The 18,511-nt window shown below is 40.9% G+C and overlaps 1 protein-coding gene across 1 annotated transcript; it reads right to left on the bottom strand.

Annotated features, from left to right (window-relative positions):
- On the bottom strand, window positions 1-5,427 carry LOC131313462 (protein LONGIFOLIA 1-like). The gene is made up of 4 exons (XM_058341779.1): window positions 5,075-5,427; window positions 3,568-4,968; window positions 3,269-3,464; window positions 1-829 (listed from the first exon to the last, which is right to left on the bottom strand). Exons 1-4 carry the CDS (start codon window positions 5,222-5,224, stop codon window positions 237-239), a joined length of 2,340 nt encoding a protein of 779 aa, XP_058197762.1. The 5' UTR covers window positions 5,225-5,427; the 3' UTR covers window positions 1-236.
- Between the last annotated feature and the right edge of the window lie 13,084 nt (window positions 5,428-18,511).

Below are 18,511 nucleotides of genomic sequence, written 5' to 3'. Positions count from 1 at the left end.
TACCAAAAAAGAAGTCCATTTATGCTTGATAAATCACACGTACACTTCTCCAAGATTTTTCCAATCCCACAGCTTTTCTCTATAAAGAGGCCATCTAGATTTGCCTGCTTTTCAGGTTTCAGCCCCCCTCGAGATACAACTTAATTAATTTGCTAATTTTAAAAACAAAGGGACCAAAATGTAAATATAAAAATCTAGTAGGCACACAAATAAATAAGAAGCGCGCGAAAACTAACTTACAAAACCAACTTCCTACAAGCGGCTATCGGGACCCTGCTATACCCTGCATAAACAGCGAGATCTCTGATCGTTTCGCCGACTAAATCCTTGAAAATCAGCCGTTCGATGTCCAACACTGCCTCGGACATCTCCACGGGGCAATCCCCCCACCCGCTGACACCGTCCCCGGCCAAATCCTTGCGCAAAACGCCGCGTATTACGTCGAACAAATCCTCCGCCGTGGCGTCCCGTTCGCGAATCCTTTGAAACTCCGACCAAATCTGATGCAGCGAAGAAGGCCTTTCGATGCTCGAGCGCGAAATGACTATCCACGGCGGCAGTTGTATGTTTCGGTTGAGAATCTCGGTGATGGTGTCGAAGATGAGCCTTCGTTGGAGTCTGGATGCTTTGGAGGTGTCTTTCCCTTTGAAATACTGTTGCTTTTCCAGTAATAGGAAAACATCGGAGTCATCGGGGAGGCAATTGAAAGCTCGGAGGATATCGGAGATGTAGACGAAATCACAGTCTTCTTCCGATTCATCCTCATGTTTTGATCGGAGGGGCGAAATCGCAGGGCTCCATATCTCTTCTTCGAATTCTCCCGATTGATCTGGTATTGCAAGTAATCCGCGTTTAGTCGAAACGTTTCAAAATTGAAAAAAAGACTTGGGAAGAAGCAAATTAACATGAAGTGGTAATCACCTTGTTTGGTTCAACTCTCATCTCATTTCATTTTTTTCTCTACACGTTTCTCAATACCTTTTTCTCTATCTATCTCCACTCATTATATTTTTTGTTCACCTTTTTTTCTAGATGCATCAGAAAGTCAATTACCTTCAATTTAATTGCACCACATGCATACCAAATCATTTTCTAGGTTTGGGGTGGTTATGGTCACAGTGTCGTAAGACGGCCGATTCGGCTGTTTATTTCGACAATGGAAGGCTTGGATTAAAATTTTAATCCGAGCAATGGACGATGAAGATTTGTAAGAATTCAAATTAAATCTAAGTCGTTCGTACCAAAATAGACAGTCGGATCAACTGCCTTACAATGCTGTGGTGTGGGGCATACTATCCAGCCCAGCCGCCTGTGTGTGGTGCACCACAGCCAGCCCAAATAAATCCCCCGTTATGGGTGGGTAGCAAGATCCGAAAATAACTACTCCACTTTTCTCTTACCTATATATATATATATATATAAAAGGCACTAGTCGTAGGCTCCGTTCCGGAACCGAAAATAAATTCTTATTTTTTAAGAAGGCAATTTCAAGCTCAAAAATTATGGGCTAATTGAAATTTAAAAATATGCAATATGGATCTTGTTTGGAAGATCTCGATGAGATCTTTTATACGATGCAAAAAAATTAAAAAAATTATTTTTTATTTACTTTATTTTTGAGTTTGAAAATGTGAAATAAGCTGCTTATTTTTTAAGAAGGTTTCTGGAACGGGACCGTAGACTACTAGTATTTTTTTGTCTAAGTGGTACAATGCCTTGTCAAATGCCATTTATGGCCTTAATGGTTTCTGCAGTAGAGGAGGTTTGCGGTCACTTTCCAAATTAATTCCCTGTCGATTACGGTTATACCTCCATCATTGAGTTTGACTACATCCACACCCACATTAATCTCCCAATTTAAAGCCAGTCTGCGCTGAATACTCCTACGGCCCTACAGGCCTAGACTCTTTTTTTTCCCCTCGCAATAGAAGGCGGTGGAGTGAACGACCAGGCGTAACTACCCACTCCTAAGCCGTCACAACAAGGGCTTCAAACACCACAAGGGCTTCAAATCTGTGACCGAGCCCTCTCAAGGAGACTTTTGGACTCCGTTCCGGAACTCAATATAAATACTTATTTTTTAAGAGACCAAGCCCTCTCAAGGAGACTTTTGGATTCTGTTCCGGAACTCAATATAAATATTTATTTTTTAAAAAGGCAATTTCAAGCTTAAAATATGTTTATGCAAATAATTTTTTCACTAATATGAATCTTGTTTGATAGATCTTATCGAGATCTTTTATACGGTGCAAAAAAAATCAAAAAATTATTTTTCATTTATATTATTTTTTAATTTAAAAATGTGAAATAAAATTATTTTTTAAAAAGGTGTTCCGGAACGGAGCCTTGAAACTCTTAAGTTAGCACCGCCCTCCCTGAGGCCAAAGAAAACAACAATAGAATCATGAGATACAATCAGAGTGAGGGGGCATCGGCACACCTCTAACTATGAACACGAGAGACAAACCCAACGGGATTAACCCATTGTCGTCATCGCTACTACCGAGTGGTCAAGAGGCCTAAACTTAAAAACTCCGTATGCAGTTAACCAAACACCAACTCATCACTCAAATCTGAAAATTTTGATGCAACAGATACTACATCCGGCTTCCATTTCCCGCTGCCAAACAACCTATAAATTTTTCAGTGCTGAATGGGTACCACATCACCCTGCTAATGTAGTGTCTGAGCGGGCACATCCGAACCGTCTAAAAGTGTATTGGACGGTCCAGATTGAAACACTCACTTTCCTCTTTTTCTCTCTAAATTCGAACTGTCGAAAATCGAAATGGACAGCTCATAGGCACTGAACTGACACCATATAGTAACCACTTGGCACTAAAAAATTTCTCCAAACAGCCTGACAGATATAGTAATTTAGATAGTGTGGTCCAAAGACCAATCAGTCGCTAGACAAAATACACAGGATCATAGCCAAAAACCATTGGTTATTGGCGCGAGTCAGCCAAGAGGCAGAGTTAACGTCATCCGAACTGACGGTGAAAAAATTTGTGCAAAAATGTTACAGGGTCCCGCACAGTCTACCGCAACAATCTTACCGTCCAAATTTGGACGATCCAAATTAAAAATAAACTATAACCGATAAAAGTTATTATTATTAACGGTCAAAATTTAAAAAAAAAAATTTAATTATTAATTATCGAAATGAACGGTGAAATCGTGGGTGCCGTGATAATTGTGTGGTGGGTATATCACCGTTGAAATTTGTGAAACCTGAACATCAAATTCAGTGTAAACGAAACCGTACCTTTGAAATCGATGGTTCGTTTAAGCACAGGCGACGGAGACGACGACGACTCCTCATCCTTGTAGAACGACGAGTCGAGGACGGACACCGGACTCGGTTGCAACTCAGTCCCCGTCATTTCCAGAATGCTGTTCACCAGCTTATCGCACCTCTCCAGCAGACTCCTCCCTCCCCGCCTCTCCCCCATTTTCAACCTCTGCAAAACCACCCAAAAAAATCACAATAAAATAAAATTAACGCTTAATTAAGAAAATTTTGATTAATGAAGTAATTGTAATTACTATATGTCTGTAGTGTACCTCTGTATCAGTATGGGAAGACGTACTGACATTGCTTTCCGAAAACGATGATGACTCCATATCTTCTACAAGGACGGAACAGATCTTCTCCTTCTGTGCAATATCGTCCGTCGATCTCCTGTTGTTCCTCGGTAATCGAGCCGCGATGACGGCTTGATCAGATCTGTTCCTCTTCGGACTGGGCCTTGGTGAGCGAACAGGAGGAGCTCGCCGCTGCTCCGCCGGCTCATTGCCCTTCCTCTGCGTCTCGACGCTGCTCAATGCTCGCCTCCTCGCCGGCGACGAGCACGGACTCTTCACGTTGTTGCTCTCTCTCCGCGTCGGCGAGCTCGAATTCCTAGATCTCGCTTCGACCGATTGCCGCTCTCGTCGTGGACTCATCGACGGCGGCAGGTTGTCCCCGGAGTTATTCAGATTCCGACTGGCACCGGCTCTGTTTGGCGAATTGTTAGGGAAGCTTTTGTAAGGAGCCGGTGATCTGGAGGGCCTCATGATGACGATTGGAGATTGATCATCTGAATAGAAACAACTCCCGTCGTACACGAAGTTTCTCTGGCTGATTTGCTGTTCTGAAGCCTTCTTCGAATGTAAGAGGCCTTTCAGTTGCATAGCCTCGAGGATTTGCTTCAACGTCTCCAGATCCTTCGACGCATCGTCGATGCCTCTCATCTTTAACCTCTTCTCGACATCTCCGTACACGCACACCGTTTGTTTCGGCTCGGGGAAAAAGTCGGCCGAGTCGAAGAAGCTCTTCCTATGCTGTTGGTGTGATGATTTCCAAACCCCTCTGTACAAAGGCTTTGTCTGTTCGGAAGACATCGGATCTGGTGGTCTCCTGTTCAATGCGGCGGCGGCGGTGTTTTCCCTGGCGGCATTGTCTCGCGAGTGAAACTGGTTCTGTTGTTTTATATGGAAATTGTTGTTACTGCCTTCGGTGAACCGGTAATCTCTTGAAACCCTAGACTCGGAAGCGGATCTCCTTAGTTCGGCATTGTGGATTGGTTCATGGGGAGTTGAATTGTTTGGCAGCTGGTCGAGTCCCATGAGTTTCGCAATGACGCTGGGGGACCTTCGCTTGTCGTCGCCGCCGCAGCCATCCGCTGTTGCTACGACGTCGTTCAGAACGGCGGGATTTATCCGGATTTTCCCCTTGGCGTCTACACTGGCCCTGCTGTCCAGGGAAAGTCGAGGTGCTTCTTTGGAGAATTTCCAAGAGGACTTTACCCCATCCTTGCATTCGAATAGGGGCAGGGGGAGAGGAAATGTCGCCGGAATATCCGCCGGCGATCGGTAATCCGTCGGCGGAGAAAATTGCAGACGGTCTGGACTCGGTGAAGTCATTGGCCTAGTTTGTTGTGGCTTCTCCGCTTCTCTCGGCATCTCCGGCGTGGAATCACCCGCCTGAATAAATCCCATTAAAAATAAAATTAGACGAAGGTGTTTGGGAGCAGGAGCAAGCTAAATGGGGGGAAAAAAGAAAGTAAGGGAAGAGAAAAGAAAATGTCACCGGTGGGGGAGGTAAGCGCTTGGTGGAGTTGAGTCTTTTGCCGGTCAGAAGATGGTGGCGATCGAAGATCTGGAAGAAACCAGACATACAACCCATTTGCTTCTCTATGTGCTTCTCCAGATTCTGATCGTGTATTATACCCGTCGTCATTTTCCAGGCGAGTTAGTTAGTTCCAGGTACTCTCTCTCTCTCTCTCTCAATCCACGCACACACTCTCTGGCGTAGCTTAACGTCACATTGGATAGAATCTCCACCACTACAATCTCTCTCTCTCTCTCTCTCTCTCTGGAATAATGTTTTTGCTTTATCTGCAACTCCCGCTTTCTGCTGCTTTTATAGGGTGGACGAAGGAGAGAGAGACGGGGTAGGCTAGACAAAAGCATGGGTTTCAACATTTATCCCTCATACTTTGGGCATGGTTTGGCAAAAATTTTGCATTTGTTAATTTTGAATGAAATTTTTGTGAAGTATTAAGGGGTGTTTTCGTAGTGAAAAATTTGAGTCATGCTATACGTATCGATGCCCGGCGTAGGAAAATCGTACCGACAGTCGCGCCGAACCGTCTCTGGCCATTGGACGGTTGATCCGAGTCGTCCAAAAATTAAAAAAAAAAAACGAGAGGCCCAACGCAGGAATCAACGACATCCGATGTGTGTGGAGAGTGCTTGATCTAAACACCCTATTTTTCGTGTATATATGGATTGGCCTTCCGGAGATGGCCCGGCGCGGCCATTGGTACGATTTCCCTACGCCGGGCATCGGTACCTATATCTGGAAAAATTTATAGATTTTTATTTTTGGTTAAGAAATTGTTAGGTATTTTTTATAATGAATAAGTTGTTGATGGGTTTGTGAGTATAGTTACTTTAGGAAAAAAAAAATTTTTGTCCACTTTTTTGTTAATGAAAAGCATATGGTAAAATGCTGAAATTTTTTTGTTAGTGAAAATGAGATGATAAAATGCGTTAAATTTTTAGTCTTTTTTTTTAGCAGAAACACCCCCTAACTCATCTCAACGAAAAAAATTGGATCAAATTTTTTTTGATAGAAACTAATAATTTTTTTAATAAAGACAAAAAAAAAATTGTCTTTTAGAATTAAGATTTTTTATTTTTTGATTTTTTTTTTCATTGAGACAAATCGATAATTCACAAAAAAAGTGACTCAAAATTAGTACCAACAATTTTAAAAAAAAACTAAATGGAAAAAAAGGAAAAATTAGCCATAACGGTAAAATAGTTTTCATTTAGGGGAAGAACGCCAACAAAACAGTTTTTAATGGAGGTCCTTAACTTTTTGAATTTTTTAGCCATAAGATCAAAACATGTTTATACACTTTTATAGTGTTTTAGGGTTCACTTTCCTATTATAGGGTTTTAGTGGTTTAGATACTTTCATAGAGTGGCTTTAAATTTTAGGCACTTTCATAAGCAAATTTGTACTTATATTTGATTATAAAATGTGTTTGTCCTTAAGCTCATAAAATGTAAATATGAGAAATTTTTAGCTAAATCTACTTGACTTATGCCAACCTGGCCCACGCTGCCAAATGTACTCGACAACTGGGGACGAAATGACAATTAGGTCCCCTTTCTCAAAGTCTTCAAACTGGGTCGGTTTTGTTTGTTTTTAGTTTTGAGCTTTGGTGGAGAAAGGCAGAGAGAGCTGTGCATCTGTAGAGTAACCTCCGTGGGTGATGCTCAACGTGTCAGAGACCCACTCCCTTGAGTTGCGAAAGTTTGAACAACGACCTCGAATACGAATTTACACTTATACCCTCCCCTCGATCGGGGCCAAAAGATTCTGGCTCAACCCAATTTCATTTTGATCACGCTAAATTATGGTGAATATTGTCGTGTGATAATTATACTCTGTGTCATCAAATGAAATGATAGCAACAATAATCAAAATTAATTTTTTTGATTTATCAAAATCGTCATATAAAACTCGAATGACTTGATTTAGTTTTGGAAAATCATCAAACCGAAATTTATTTCGTAGTTTGGCCCCTCTAATCTCGACTCCGTCACTGCTCTCGACTGCTCTTCCTTGCATCAAGATCTGGGAATCCTATAGTGCATGAGTGCATTTACAGGAGTGTAATGCACCATCTAGTCGTCCATCTCAGTAATCAATATATCCGAATTTTAAAAAGTCTCTTCCCGTGAATAATACAGAATTTTACTATGGCAAACACTTTTCAACGACTGAGATGCTGCGCTATACTCCTGTAGTGCACACCTGCAAAGGGTCCCGGGTCCATTAGTATATCACTGGTAATCCAAGGGATCAGGGTGGATTGGTCCACATATGATATGAAGCATAGTTACAAGGCTGTGAGTGTGTAACGCGAATCACGAGGGGTAGTGGAGAGTAGAAAGGTGAGGTTGCCCGTGAGCAGTGGAAAATACACTAGCCCGTCGTTTTCTAATCTCTCATAGGGCGTGTAAATGGCCAAAACGCTTGCAATTAATCAGGAGGCTATACTATGGGCATGTTGATTCTAGGATAAAGGAAAGGGATCAAGGGAGATGGAAACATAGGGTTCATCGTAGGAAAATGTTAGGATATATGAGAAATATAAATGAAATATAACATGAAAGCGTAATGAACGATTCAGATTCACAGTGATACCAAATTCTTACCGTTGTTCACTTGTTCATAGTCTGGTGTTTGTAGACACACGGGACGAAAGGGTTGGACTACTTTCTCAATTTAGTATCCTTGCTAATTAATATTATTATAGGCAGAATGGTACTAGTGAGTTTATTTTCTTCGGATTATCTTTCTTCTTATACAACAGTTTAAATTATCTCGTCTTTTTTTATCCAGTATAATAACACGGTGTAAATTATCCTATGATTCGTACAGTATCATCTATCTTTCTGTTAAACCCAAAAATCCCCTATATCCCTATCCTTAATATCATTTGTCTCATTAAAATCATCCAACAATCAAAGTGTTCTGTTTTTGTATTGATATATGCTAGATAATAGAATTACTCGGCGTATAACTTAAAATTAGTGTGAAGTGCCATAGTCCTGACAAGAATGTGTGATGCACGACCTATTTGAGCCAGTGGGAAAGTATGTTTTCGAGACTCTAATATGACCCTAGTGGACTAGCTTTGGTTACCTTTACTGTAACTTAACAATGTATGTGCATGGTAAAAGCTTTGATTTAACCCCTAGGGTTTTGCTTAGTAGTTTTGATTTGAGATTTAGAAGATTCTTTCCACCCAAGTTTCAAGTTCGATTATTCTTGTCAATAATTTTTGAGGGCCAACGTACTTCATGTTTAAACGTGTGAAAAGGTTGTTGGAGGGGCCCAATTCTCCCGGCAAAAATGAGCCTAGTACACCTGATATTGCAAAAAAAAAAAAAAAAAAAACCCAACATTGATTTATCACTTAGACTGTTGGGCTTGGAGTGCTTCTATGAATTTGGTTATATAATACCATTCCATGCGACAGCTCTAAAACAGACTTACGGGTGCAATATCGAATGCTATAAAAAATTTAATTAAAGTCCTCCCTAACAACAATTAATTTTAAAAGAAATGGTGAAGAAACGGTCCGATATAGGCTAGTGTTTTATTAGGCAGCAGTCCGCAATCAAAGGATTTGATAGTACGTGTAGTACAGGAATATGTGAAATTGGCGTTTGCCGGTTGGTATGATATTATCCCCAATCCTCACTCCTACAGCTTTTGGATTTCTCCTTCCCATTACTATTTCTTAATAAAATTTCCTAGCTAATTTCACCCAAAACCGCAAAACCAAATTAATAAGTCTGTTTAAAGCAATGGAGTAACTTTTTGAACTCGTTACCAACCAACCAACAGAAATAAAAAAAAGGAGTTGGAGGAGAAAACAAGAGAGCTAGCGTGAATGCTTGTGGGGTTAGTTAAGTAAAACGTCCAACCCACAAAAATATGAATGGTGTATTAAAAGCATTGGTCGAGGTGGCAACAGTGGCGGAGTTATGTAGGGGTCGGGGTGGCTCCAGCCCCACTCAGTTTCTTTACAAACATAATTAAAAGTAAGAGCAATTTCCATTTTTCGAGAATACTAAATTATGGTGAATGATACCGTGCAATAATAACGATAATGCATTTGCCGAATGATATGATAGCAACAATTCACGAGATTAATCTTTCAATTTATCGAAATCGTCCCATAAAAACTCGAATGAGTATTATCTTGAAAAAAAATCACCGAACCAAAATTTCTTTCATATTTCGGCCCCCTCCGACTTCGTTTCTTGGCTTCACCAATGGATGGGAAACTGTGGCTTAAAGTGTTGCAACAATTTTTCGACGAAGAAAAGTGGCTTTCATTAATTGTTAGGGCGCCGTGACCTAGTCATGTGGCTTGAAGTGGTGCAACAATTTTTCGATGAAGAAAGTGGGCTTTCCTTCATTGCTAAGGCGCAGTGACCTACTGTGGCTTTCCATTTATTATTCACCCTCCTTCATTATTCATTCATTGTTAGTGTACCTGGTGAAGGATTTGGATCTGGATTGCCCTTAATTTATCATGTGGGCGGATTTGGGTTTTAATAAGGTCATGAATCCGATCTACTGACAAGCCTTGGTTTAGTCTACGACACCACTCCCGAAAATTATCTAACAAGTCCGACACATAATTTAGGTGGTGATGTGTTGTGCCTTTTCACTAAAAGATCACATGATTTGCGTGGCCTTATTTCCTAAGCTTCTTGCTCATGTGTCCTCTTGCTGTTAATAATTGAGTACGTAACCATTTGACGAGTCGTTCCAAATTGGAATGTTTTTGTACAATAATGTGGGGTCATCACGAAATTTTCTGTTTCGGCTGCTCGTTGCCTGTTAGTGTTTGTCCTATTATTAGTTATCATCGCCTTCATGACTAATATACGAGTCTCGACAATCGATTTCTCTCTGCATTATCAATCTATTTCGAGTTGAATGTTTTAACATTCTCAAATGAAACAATTTTTTAGAGCTTGTATGGGTAGTTTTTAGATTTCTCACTCTCACTCTCACTCTCATAAGAAGTAACTAGTAATCCATACATACAGGCTCTTCCTACATTTCAAGTCTTCCAAATCCTAGCAGCATCTCTATCACATGTCATGTGATCCTGTCTATGGTATTAATAATTGTAATAAAGAAAAGAGAAAGTGAGCAGACCCTTTTCCACCTTTCATCACTTTCCTCTTATCTCCCCCAAATTCACCCACATGCATTTCACAGTATTGTGCAAGCTCCCTCTGGCCCTCTACCCTTCCTCAATAATTATTAACTGAATTCATGACTACCACCCCCCATTTGATCTGACCCGACTGCAAGTACGAAAAAATTAGTGGCCCAGTCCTCAAAAATCTATTTAATGTTCGGAACATCACGTGGCGGTGCCCCAATCCTTTCTGCACCACACATTGCGGTGGGATTCACATATTGGTTGGAATCGTACCGCAATGTGTGCAACTAGATAAGCTGGATCAACGGCGGCAAGCCGGGAGATTCTAGTTGGAATCGTAGCATGATACTGTGCGTTCATGCCATAAAAAAGAAGCCTAGGGCACAACGTGGCAGTGCCGCAGGGCACCGAATAATTACTCATCCTGCCTTCCTATGTCCTGGTTAACTGAATGGGGGGAGAAGATAGCACAGTTTCCAAACCTCAAGTTCTCCCATGTTCTCTCTCCCACCTTCTCCCTCCTCTACTGCACCACATTCCTCAATGTCCTAATGCCCTAAAGCTGGATTTCACATTCCTCTGTATAAAAAAGTTGGGGCAGTGACACAGGCACTGGCATTATTTTATCTATGGTACCATTGGAAAAGGACAGTTCTACCCTTAATCAAACAACTACTTTGTCATATACTACAATGTAAGGTGATGTTTATTCTATGCTGCCCTTTGTACTAAAATTTGGGTGTGGGATAGGTTCTTGAGACTTGTGGAGGGTAATGTGCCCTTGGTTAAACAGAAACCGACCTCATATGCTGAAAGAAGCCATTCCCATTTTGTATGCCAGGAAATTTTTTATTGGTTTAGAGTTGATTTTGGGGATACTGAATTATAATCTTGAAAACAGATGTGATTCTGATTCCCCACCCTGTTGTGTAAGTTGGACCACTTGTTTTGATGACTGCTACCTCCAGTGAAACCATATCCTTAACCAAATGACTTTTTTACTTTTTTATATCCCCTTCTTTTCCTTATTATCAGGGGTGCTTTAATTTGGAGGTGGCTTCTCGAGTTCTCGGACCCAATTGCAGCGTGCAGTTTGCCCGTTTTGGGTTTTTTAGTTGATCTAAATCGTTCACATTGTAGAGCTTGTCGAGTGCTTTAACCCCAATAAAAATCATGTTTATTGTACATTGTTCCATATCTTTTCGGAGCACATTTCTCTTGAGAAATCATATTCATCAGGGCTTTTGCCATTTTTATCTGGGTTTTCTTGAGAGAAATGTACTCTGAAAAGATATGGATAGATAACCAATGAACATGATTTTTGTCATGGTTAGAGCTCTCGAACGAACTCTACAAAGTAAATAATTTAGATCATTGAAACAGACCCGACACGACCCCTAAAACGGAAAAAACTTCACTCTGTAGTTGGGTTACCCAATTGCCGAGAAGCCACCCCTTTTGTTTCTCTGTTTCTTTTTCCTAGGCTCAAATTAAAATAACTTTGCGAAACACATTTTTATATTTGAGACTTTTTCGCTGATTGGCCCTGAAGACTAGATGGATGAAAGATATAATGTTCAATGGAAAAAGGTCATGTCTGGTAGACTGAAGACGAAACTCGAACCTGCATGGTAACGTCATCTTGCGTTCCTCCTTTTTTTTTATATTTTTACTCGGTCATCCGATTGTCGTTGTTCTCGTTTACTAGATAGTGTTTGATGTTGATTGAGGCCCTGGCTTAACATTACCGAGGGGAGTCGTAACATTGTGATTAGTGATTATAATGCTGATCGAATTGGGTACGTGATTGTTCTTAACTTTGTTAGTGTTGTAACGAACGCTATGAATGCAAGCTAAGAACGAGAAATTGAAAACTAAACAAGAAATCACAAAGACACAAGATATACGTGGTTCCCCAAATTGGGTACGTCCACGGGCGAGGAGAGAGAGGATTCACTAACCAACGTGAAGAAGAGATACAAAGAGCCGGCTATGATCCGTAACTCGTCTAGAAAGGCCACCAATATGACAGCCCCAAAAGGATGATCCTTTAGGAGTTCCCCAAAAGCCCTATTTATAATAGGCTACATAAATAGGAACAACATAGATAACCAATGTGGGACTAAAGAATACAAGGCATATACAAGGCATTCCCAACAATTCTCCACCTTGACTTGAATTCCACCGAACCAAATCACCAAATATAGCTATCCCCTTCTAACCTCTCACTCGCCAAATGCCCCCGAGGGGCGATCAACTGCAAATACCAAGCAAGCCCAAGCAATGCTTGAACTTGGCAACCGGAACCGGTTTAGTCAACATATCTGCTGGGTTATCTGCCGTACCCACTTTCTTCACCTCAACTTGCTTCTGTGAGATGATATCCCGAACGAAGTGATACCTGACATCGATATGCTTGGTCCTCTCATGATACATCAGATTTTTAGTCAAATGTATAGCACTCTGCGAATCACAAAATACTGAACTCACACCCTGTGTAAGACCAAGCTCACAAAGCAAACCTCTCATCCACAATGCCTCCTTCACAGCTTCAGCAATGGCCATATACTCCGCTTCTGTTGTAGACAGCGCAACTGTAGCCTGTAAAGTAGCTTTCCAACTAATGGCACTTCCGGACAGAGTAAAAACATAACCTGTCAGAGACCTCCTCTTATCGTGGTCACCGGCAAAATCCGAATCAACATAACCAACAGCATGATCACCAGAATTGACAATCCCAAACAATAGACCAACACCTGCAGTTCCGCACAAATACCGTAGTATCCATTTCACAGCCTCCCAATGTGCCTTTCCTGGGCGCCCCATATAACGACTAACGACACTAACTGCATGTGAAATATCAGGACGAGTACATACCATGGCGTACATAAGGCTCCCAACTGCGCATGAATATGGAACCTGAGACATATACTTCTCCTCATCCTCCGACTGTGGTGACAACTCAGCTGAAAGTCGAAAGTGTGCTGCCAAAGGGGTACTGACTGGCTTCGAGTTCTGCATGGCAAAGCGCTCAAGCACTTTAAGAACATAAGACTTCTGATTCAAAAATAGTTTGCCAGCTACTCGATCTCTGCAAATCTCCATACCCAAAATACGTTTTGCTGCACCCAAATCTTTCATCTCAAATTCACCACCTAACTGTTGTTTCAACCTGTTGATTTCTGATACACTCTTGGCAGCAATAAGCATATCATCAACATACAACAGTAGATAAACAAATGAACCATCTGGAAGTTTTCGAAAATACACACAACTGTCATACTCACTCCTAGAATATGACTGGCTTATCATAAAAGTATCAAACCGCTTATACCACTGCCTAGGGGATTGTTTGAGGCCATACAAAGACTTACGAAGTAAACAAACGTGATCCTCCTTACCAGAAACAACAAATCCCTCAGGCTGACGCATATAAATCTGTTCTTCAAGCTCGCCATGCAAAAACGCAGTTTTGACATCAAGTTGCTCTAACTCAAGATCATAACATGCAACAATAGCAAGTAAAGTGCGAATGGAACTATGTTTTACAACTGGTGAAAATACCTCATTGTAGTCAACACCCTCCTTCTGGCTGTATCCTTTCGCCACTAGCCGAGCTTTAAACCGAGCGTCTTCTACCCCTGGAATACCTGGTTTGCGCTTGAAGATCCACTTGCATCCAACAATCCTCTTCCCTTTCAGCGGTTCTACTAACTCCCATGTCTGATTCTTCTGAAGAGACTCAATCTCCTCATTCATAGCAACAAACCACTGTGCAGACTCAGCGCTCAAAACAGCTTCCGTATAGCTTGAAGGCTCCTCATACTCAACTGTTTCAGCAACTGATAAAGCATAGGCCACCATCTCAGAATAAGCCGAATACCTTTCAGGAGGCCGAATCTCCCTCCTTGGCCTATCTTTAGCAATAGTGCGTGGTTGCTCAACTAATGCATCAACCTCTGTGTCTGAACTCTTGAACTCCTCTTCAATTGGCTTCTCAATGTGCTTCTTCCCTGAGTCGGAAGATTCACCCAAAAACTCCACCTGCTTTGGAACACTATGTTCCTGAACTGTATAATCAACCTGCTTAGACTCCTTAATCAGATAATTTTCATCAAAAGTCACATCCCTACTGATCAAAAACTTCAAATCATCAGAGCACCACAACCTGTACCCTTTGACACCTGCTGCATAACCCAAGAAAATACACTTCTTGGCCCGTGGCTCCAATTTACCCTCATTGACATGAGCGTAAGCTGGACACCCAAAAACACGCAACACAGAATAATCAGCCGGATGACCTGACCATACCTCAAACGGAGTCTTACACTCAATAGCAGTCGACGGAGACCTGTTCACCAAATAGCATGTTGTGGAAACGGCTTCAGCCCAAAATTCTTTGCCCAATCCGGAATTGGACAACATACAACGTGCCTTCTCCAAAAGAGTCCTGTTCATTCGTTCAGCCACACCATTCTGCTGAGGGGTTTTTCTCACTGTGTGATGCCTCACAATGCCCTCATCACTGCAGAACCTATCAAACTCACCAAGACAAAACTCCATACCATTGTCAGTTCTCAAACGTTTTATTTTCTTACCAGTCTGATTCTCAATCAAAGTTTTAAACTGTTTGAATGTATTAAAGGCGTCACTCTTATGTTTCAACATATACACCCAAACTTTACGAGAGAAATCATCTATAATACTCATAAAATATCGAAAACCACCTTTAGAAGTTACCTCTGCGGGACCCCAAAGATCCGAGTGAAAATAATCCACCGTGCCTTTGGTGCGATGAACAGCTGTACTGAATTTTACCCTGCACTGCTTGCCGTAAACACAATGCTCACAGAAATCCAGCTTCTCAATTTTCTGGCCACATAGCAAACCCTGTTTGCTCAAAACCGTCATCCCCCTCTCGCTCATATGCCCAAGGCGCATATGCCACAAACGAGTCAAGTCTGAATCTGAAACCTTGGATGAAGCAACCGTTGCTGCAGCACCTAAAACTGTACTGCCCTGGAGTGTATAAAGGTTACCACGCTTTTGACCCTTCATCAGTACTAATGCACCCCTTGAGACTTTCAAAACTCCACCTTCACCGAGGAATTTGCAACCATGAGAATCAAGAGCACCCAGGGATATAAGATTTTTCTTCAAATCCGGAACATGTCGAACCTCAGATAAAGTCCTAACAATACCGTCATGCATCCTAAGCTGAATCGTTCCTGAACCAACAGTCTTACAGGCCATGTTGTTGCCCATCAAAACTGTACCACCATTGACCGCCTCATAAGTAGAAAACCACTCTCTATGCGGACACATATGGTATGAACATCCAGAATCTAGAATCCACTCGGTATTAGAGCGAGAATCGCCCTCTGTAACTGATAACACATTATCTGACTCATCTGAACTTTCAGCAATTCCAGCAATTACTTTACCCCCTTTCTGGTCTTCTTTTTCCTTCTCTTTGAGTTTTAAACAGTCACTTTTCCAGTGCCCGGGTTTCTTGCAATAATTACACTTTCCCTTCTTCTTACCTGATGACTTGGATCTTCCCCTATTACTCGACTCCACCCTTTCTGTTGTTCTTCCCCTAACAAATAAACCCTCCGCATGGGCATCACCCTCACCTGACACTTTTTTCCTCAATTCTTTCGAATATAGGCTGGCCTTAACATCCTCCATGGATATCGTGTCTTTGCCATACAATAGGGTTGTAACAAAGTGCTCATACGAAAGTGGTAAAGAACATAGCAAAATTAGGGCTTGGTCCTCATCCTCAATTTTACTATCAATATTTTTCAGATCCATAATAATACGGTTGAACTCGTCTAAATGATCTTTAACAGGTATACCTTCTCGCATACGAAATGTATAAAGACGTTGTTTGAGATATAACCTGTTGGTGAGCGACTTCGTCATATATATGCCTTCCAACTTCAGCCAAATTCCTGCTGCTGAAGTTTCTTCTTCCACCTCGCGAAGAACGTCATCTGCCAGACTCAACTGAATAGAACTTAGAGCTTTGGCATCCATATCATCCCAATCTTCCTCTTTGATTCCAGAACTAGTCTTGCCTAACAAAGCCTTGTGCAATCCTTGTTGGGTTAACAGAGCCTTCATCTTTACTCTCCAAAGACTGAAACTGCTGCTCTGCCCATCAAACTTCGCAATCTCGAATTTAGCCGCCATAGCCACAATCGGAAACGAAACCCTAGTTTTTGCAACCTAAGGCTTTGATACCAGTTTGTTGTAACGAACGCTATGAATGCAAGCTAAGAACGAGAAATTGAAAACTAAACAAGAAATCACAAAGACACAAGATATACGTGGTTCCCCAAATTGGGTACGTCCACGGGCGAGGAGAGAGAGGATTCACTAACCAACGTGAAGAAGAGATACAAAGAGCCGGCTATGATCCGTAACTCGTCTAGAAAGGCCACCAATATGACAGCCCCAAAAGGATGATCCTTTAGGAGTTCCCCAAAAGCCCTATTTATAATAGGCTACATAAATAGGAACAACATAGATAACCAATGTGGGACTAAAGAATACAAGGCATATACAAGGCATTCCCAACAGTTAGGAATATGATCTTGTTCTCCTTGTCCTATTTGTCCTGTCTCGTTCTTCTTGTCAAAAATTTGTCTTTGTAACAGATTGAACTGGGTACGTGATTGTTCTTAACTTTGTTAGGAATATGATCTTGTTCTCCTTGTCTTATTCGTCCTGTCTCGTTCTTCTTGTCAAAAATCTGTGGTTGTAACAGCTTCAAATATGAATGAAATTTTTTTTGGCAATCAAAAAGAAAGAAAGAAAAAGATTACCGTACAATGCTGATGAACTCAACAACAATGGTTATAAAATACAATGAATAAAAAAAAAACTAGCACCACCCTAGGGACCTAGCCATGAGATGAGACACTCTTTCCTAGAACCAATGGAACTACAGCTTGTTCATTCACACCTACATGTGAGGAGGAGAGTTGTCATTTTTTTGTCAAGTACTAGTAGGGAAGATTAAGTTAATCCTCTTTCCAAAATACTATAATCAAGAATCTTATGTCATCTTATGTCAGTCAATACTGACAATATATATGTACTATGTAGAGAGAGAGAGAGAGAGAGAGAGAGAGAGATGTCAAGACTTGAGCTCAAAACAGAGTAAAAGAGACTAATAATTTAAGAAATATTTTACAGATCACCTAACGTGCACATCCGACATTAACCCAAAAAACAAAACATTGCCCGCGAATAAAATGACGCACTTGAGATGTCATCTAACGGTTCATTAGCCAGAGCTTGCCCCTTGAATCCCCTCATTAACTTAACGGTCTGTTCGTTTTCTTCTGATTTTCCCACTCGTTTGGGAGGAAAATTGATTCTTCTTTTCTTTTATCAGCTTCTTGAACTTCGTGTGCCACTTGTGGGATGCATGTGATCCTGTAATCTGATGCTCTGTTTTAGAGATTACTACAGTACTACTATATAGTAGTAGTATTTTGGAGGGAAAGGAAAATAGGATTTTGAACTTACTTCTATATTAATCTTATTTGGAGTATTTTTCTGACACTACAGAGAAAAAGTCAAAATTAATTTCTTTCGACTAAATTTTCATTTCCTTTTCCTTGTACTTTTCCTCTTAACGATTTCGCGATCCAAAACACGTATAGCTTGATAATAAGACGACCATACAAAGGAGGTTGATTTTGGAATAAGAAAACAAGATTAATTTAACAAGTGTCTATATATTTCTGTTATTCTGTACCTCTCAATTTATGATTACGATGATCTCTTTCTTCTTTTTCTGAAACATTGTGTGATCATGTGTCTGCTAAATGAAAATTATCATATGACCATTTTGTTAGGGAAAGAATGACAACGTAGACATGCAAGAACACTTGACACGTGCTACGTTACAGATTCAAATGAGGAATTTTGCTTGTCAAGAATACCAATCCTCCGCCGCTATGAAACCTCTTCATGTAGCACAAAACATTCATTATTTGATCCAAATTAAGAGTGCTACAATGACAGTATTTAACATTTTTTGTGGGTTTCTAAAATTTCAAGCAAGAAGTCTTTGTGGACCACGGACAGAGCTTTGCATAAGCTTGTACTGTTCAAATTGACTAATTAAGTACTGGAATGGAAAACTGTGTAGATCTGCCACTTTCTCTTCAATAAAATTCCAGACATGCTAAATGTAATGCAAGGATTACTTTGAGTGAAGGCAAAGCACTCCAAAG

This window comes from Rhododendron vialii, chromosome 13a (genome assembly GCF_030253575.1).
Source record: "Rhododendron vialii isolate Sample 1 chromosome 13a, ASM3025357v1".
NCBI classification, from domain to species: Eukaryota; Viridiplantae; Streptophyta; class Magnoliopsida; order Ericales; family Ericaceae; genus Rhododendron; species Rhododendron vialii.
Note: the sequence above shows the minus strand (reverse complement) of the source record. Positions and strands in the feature narration are given on the sequence as shown.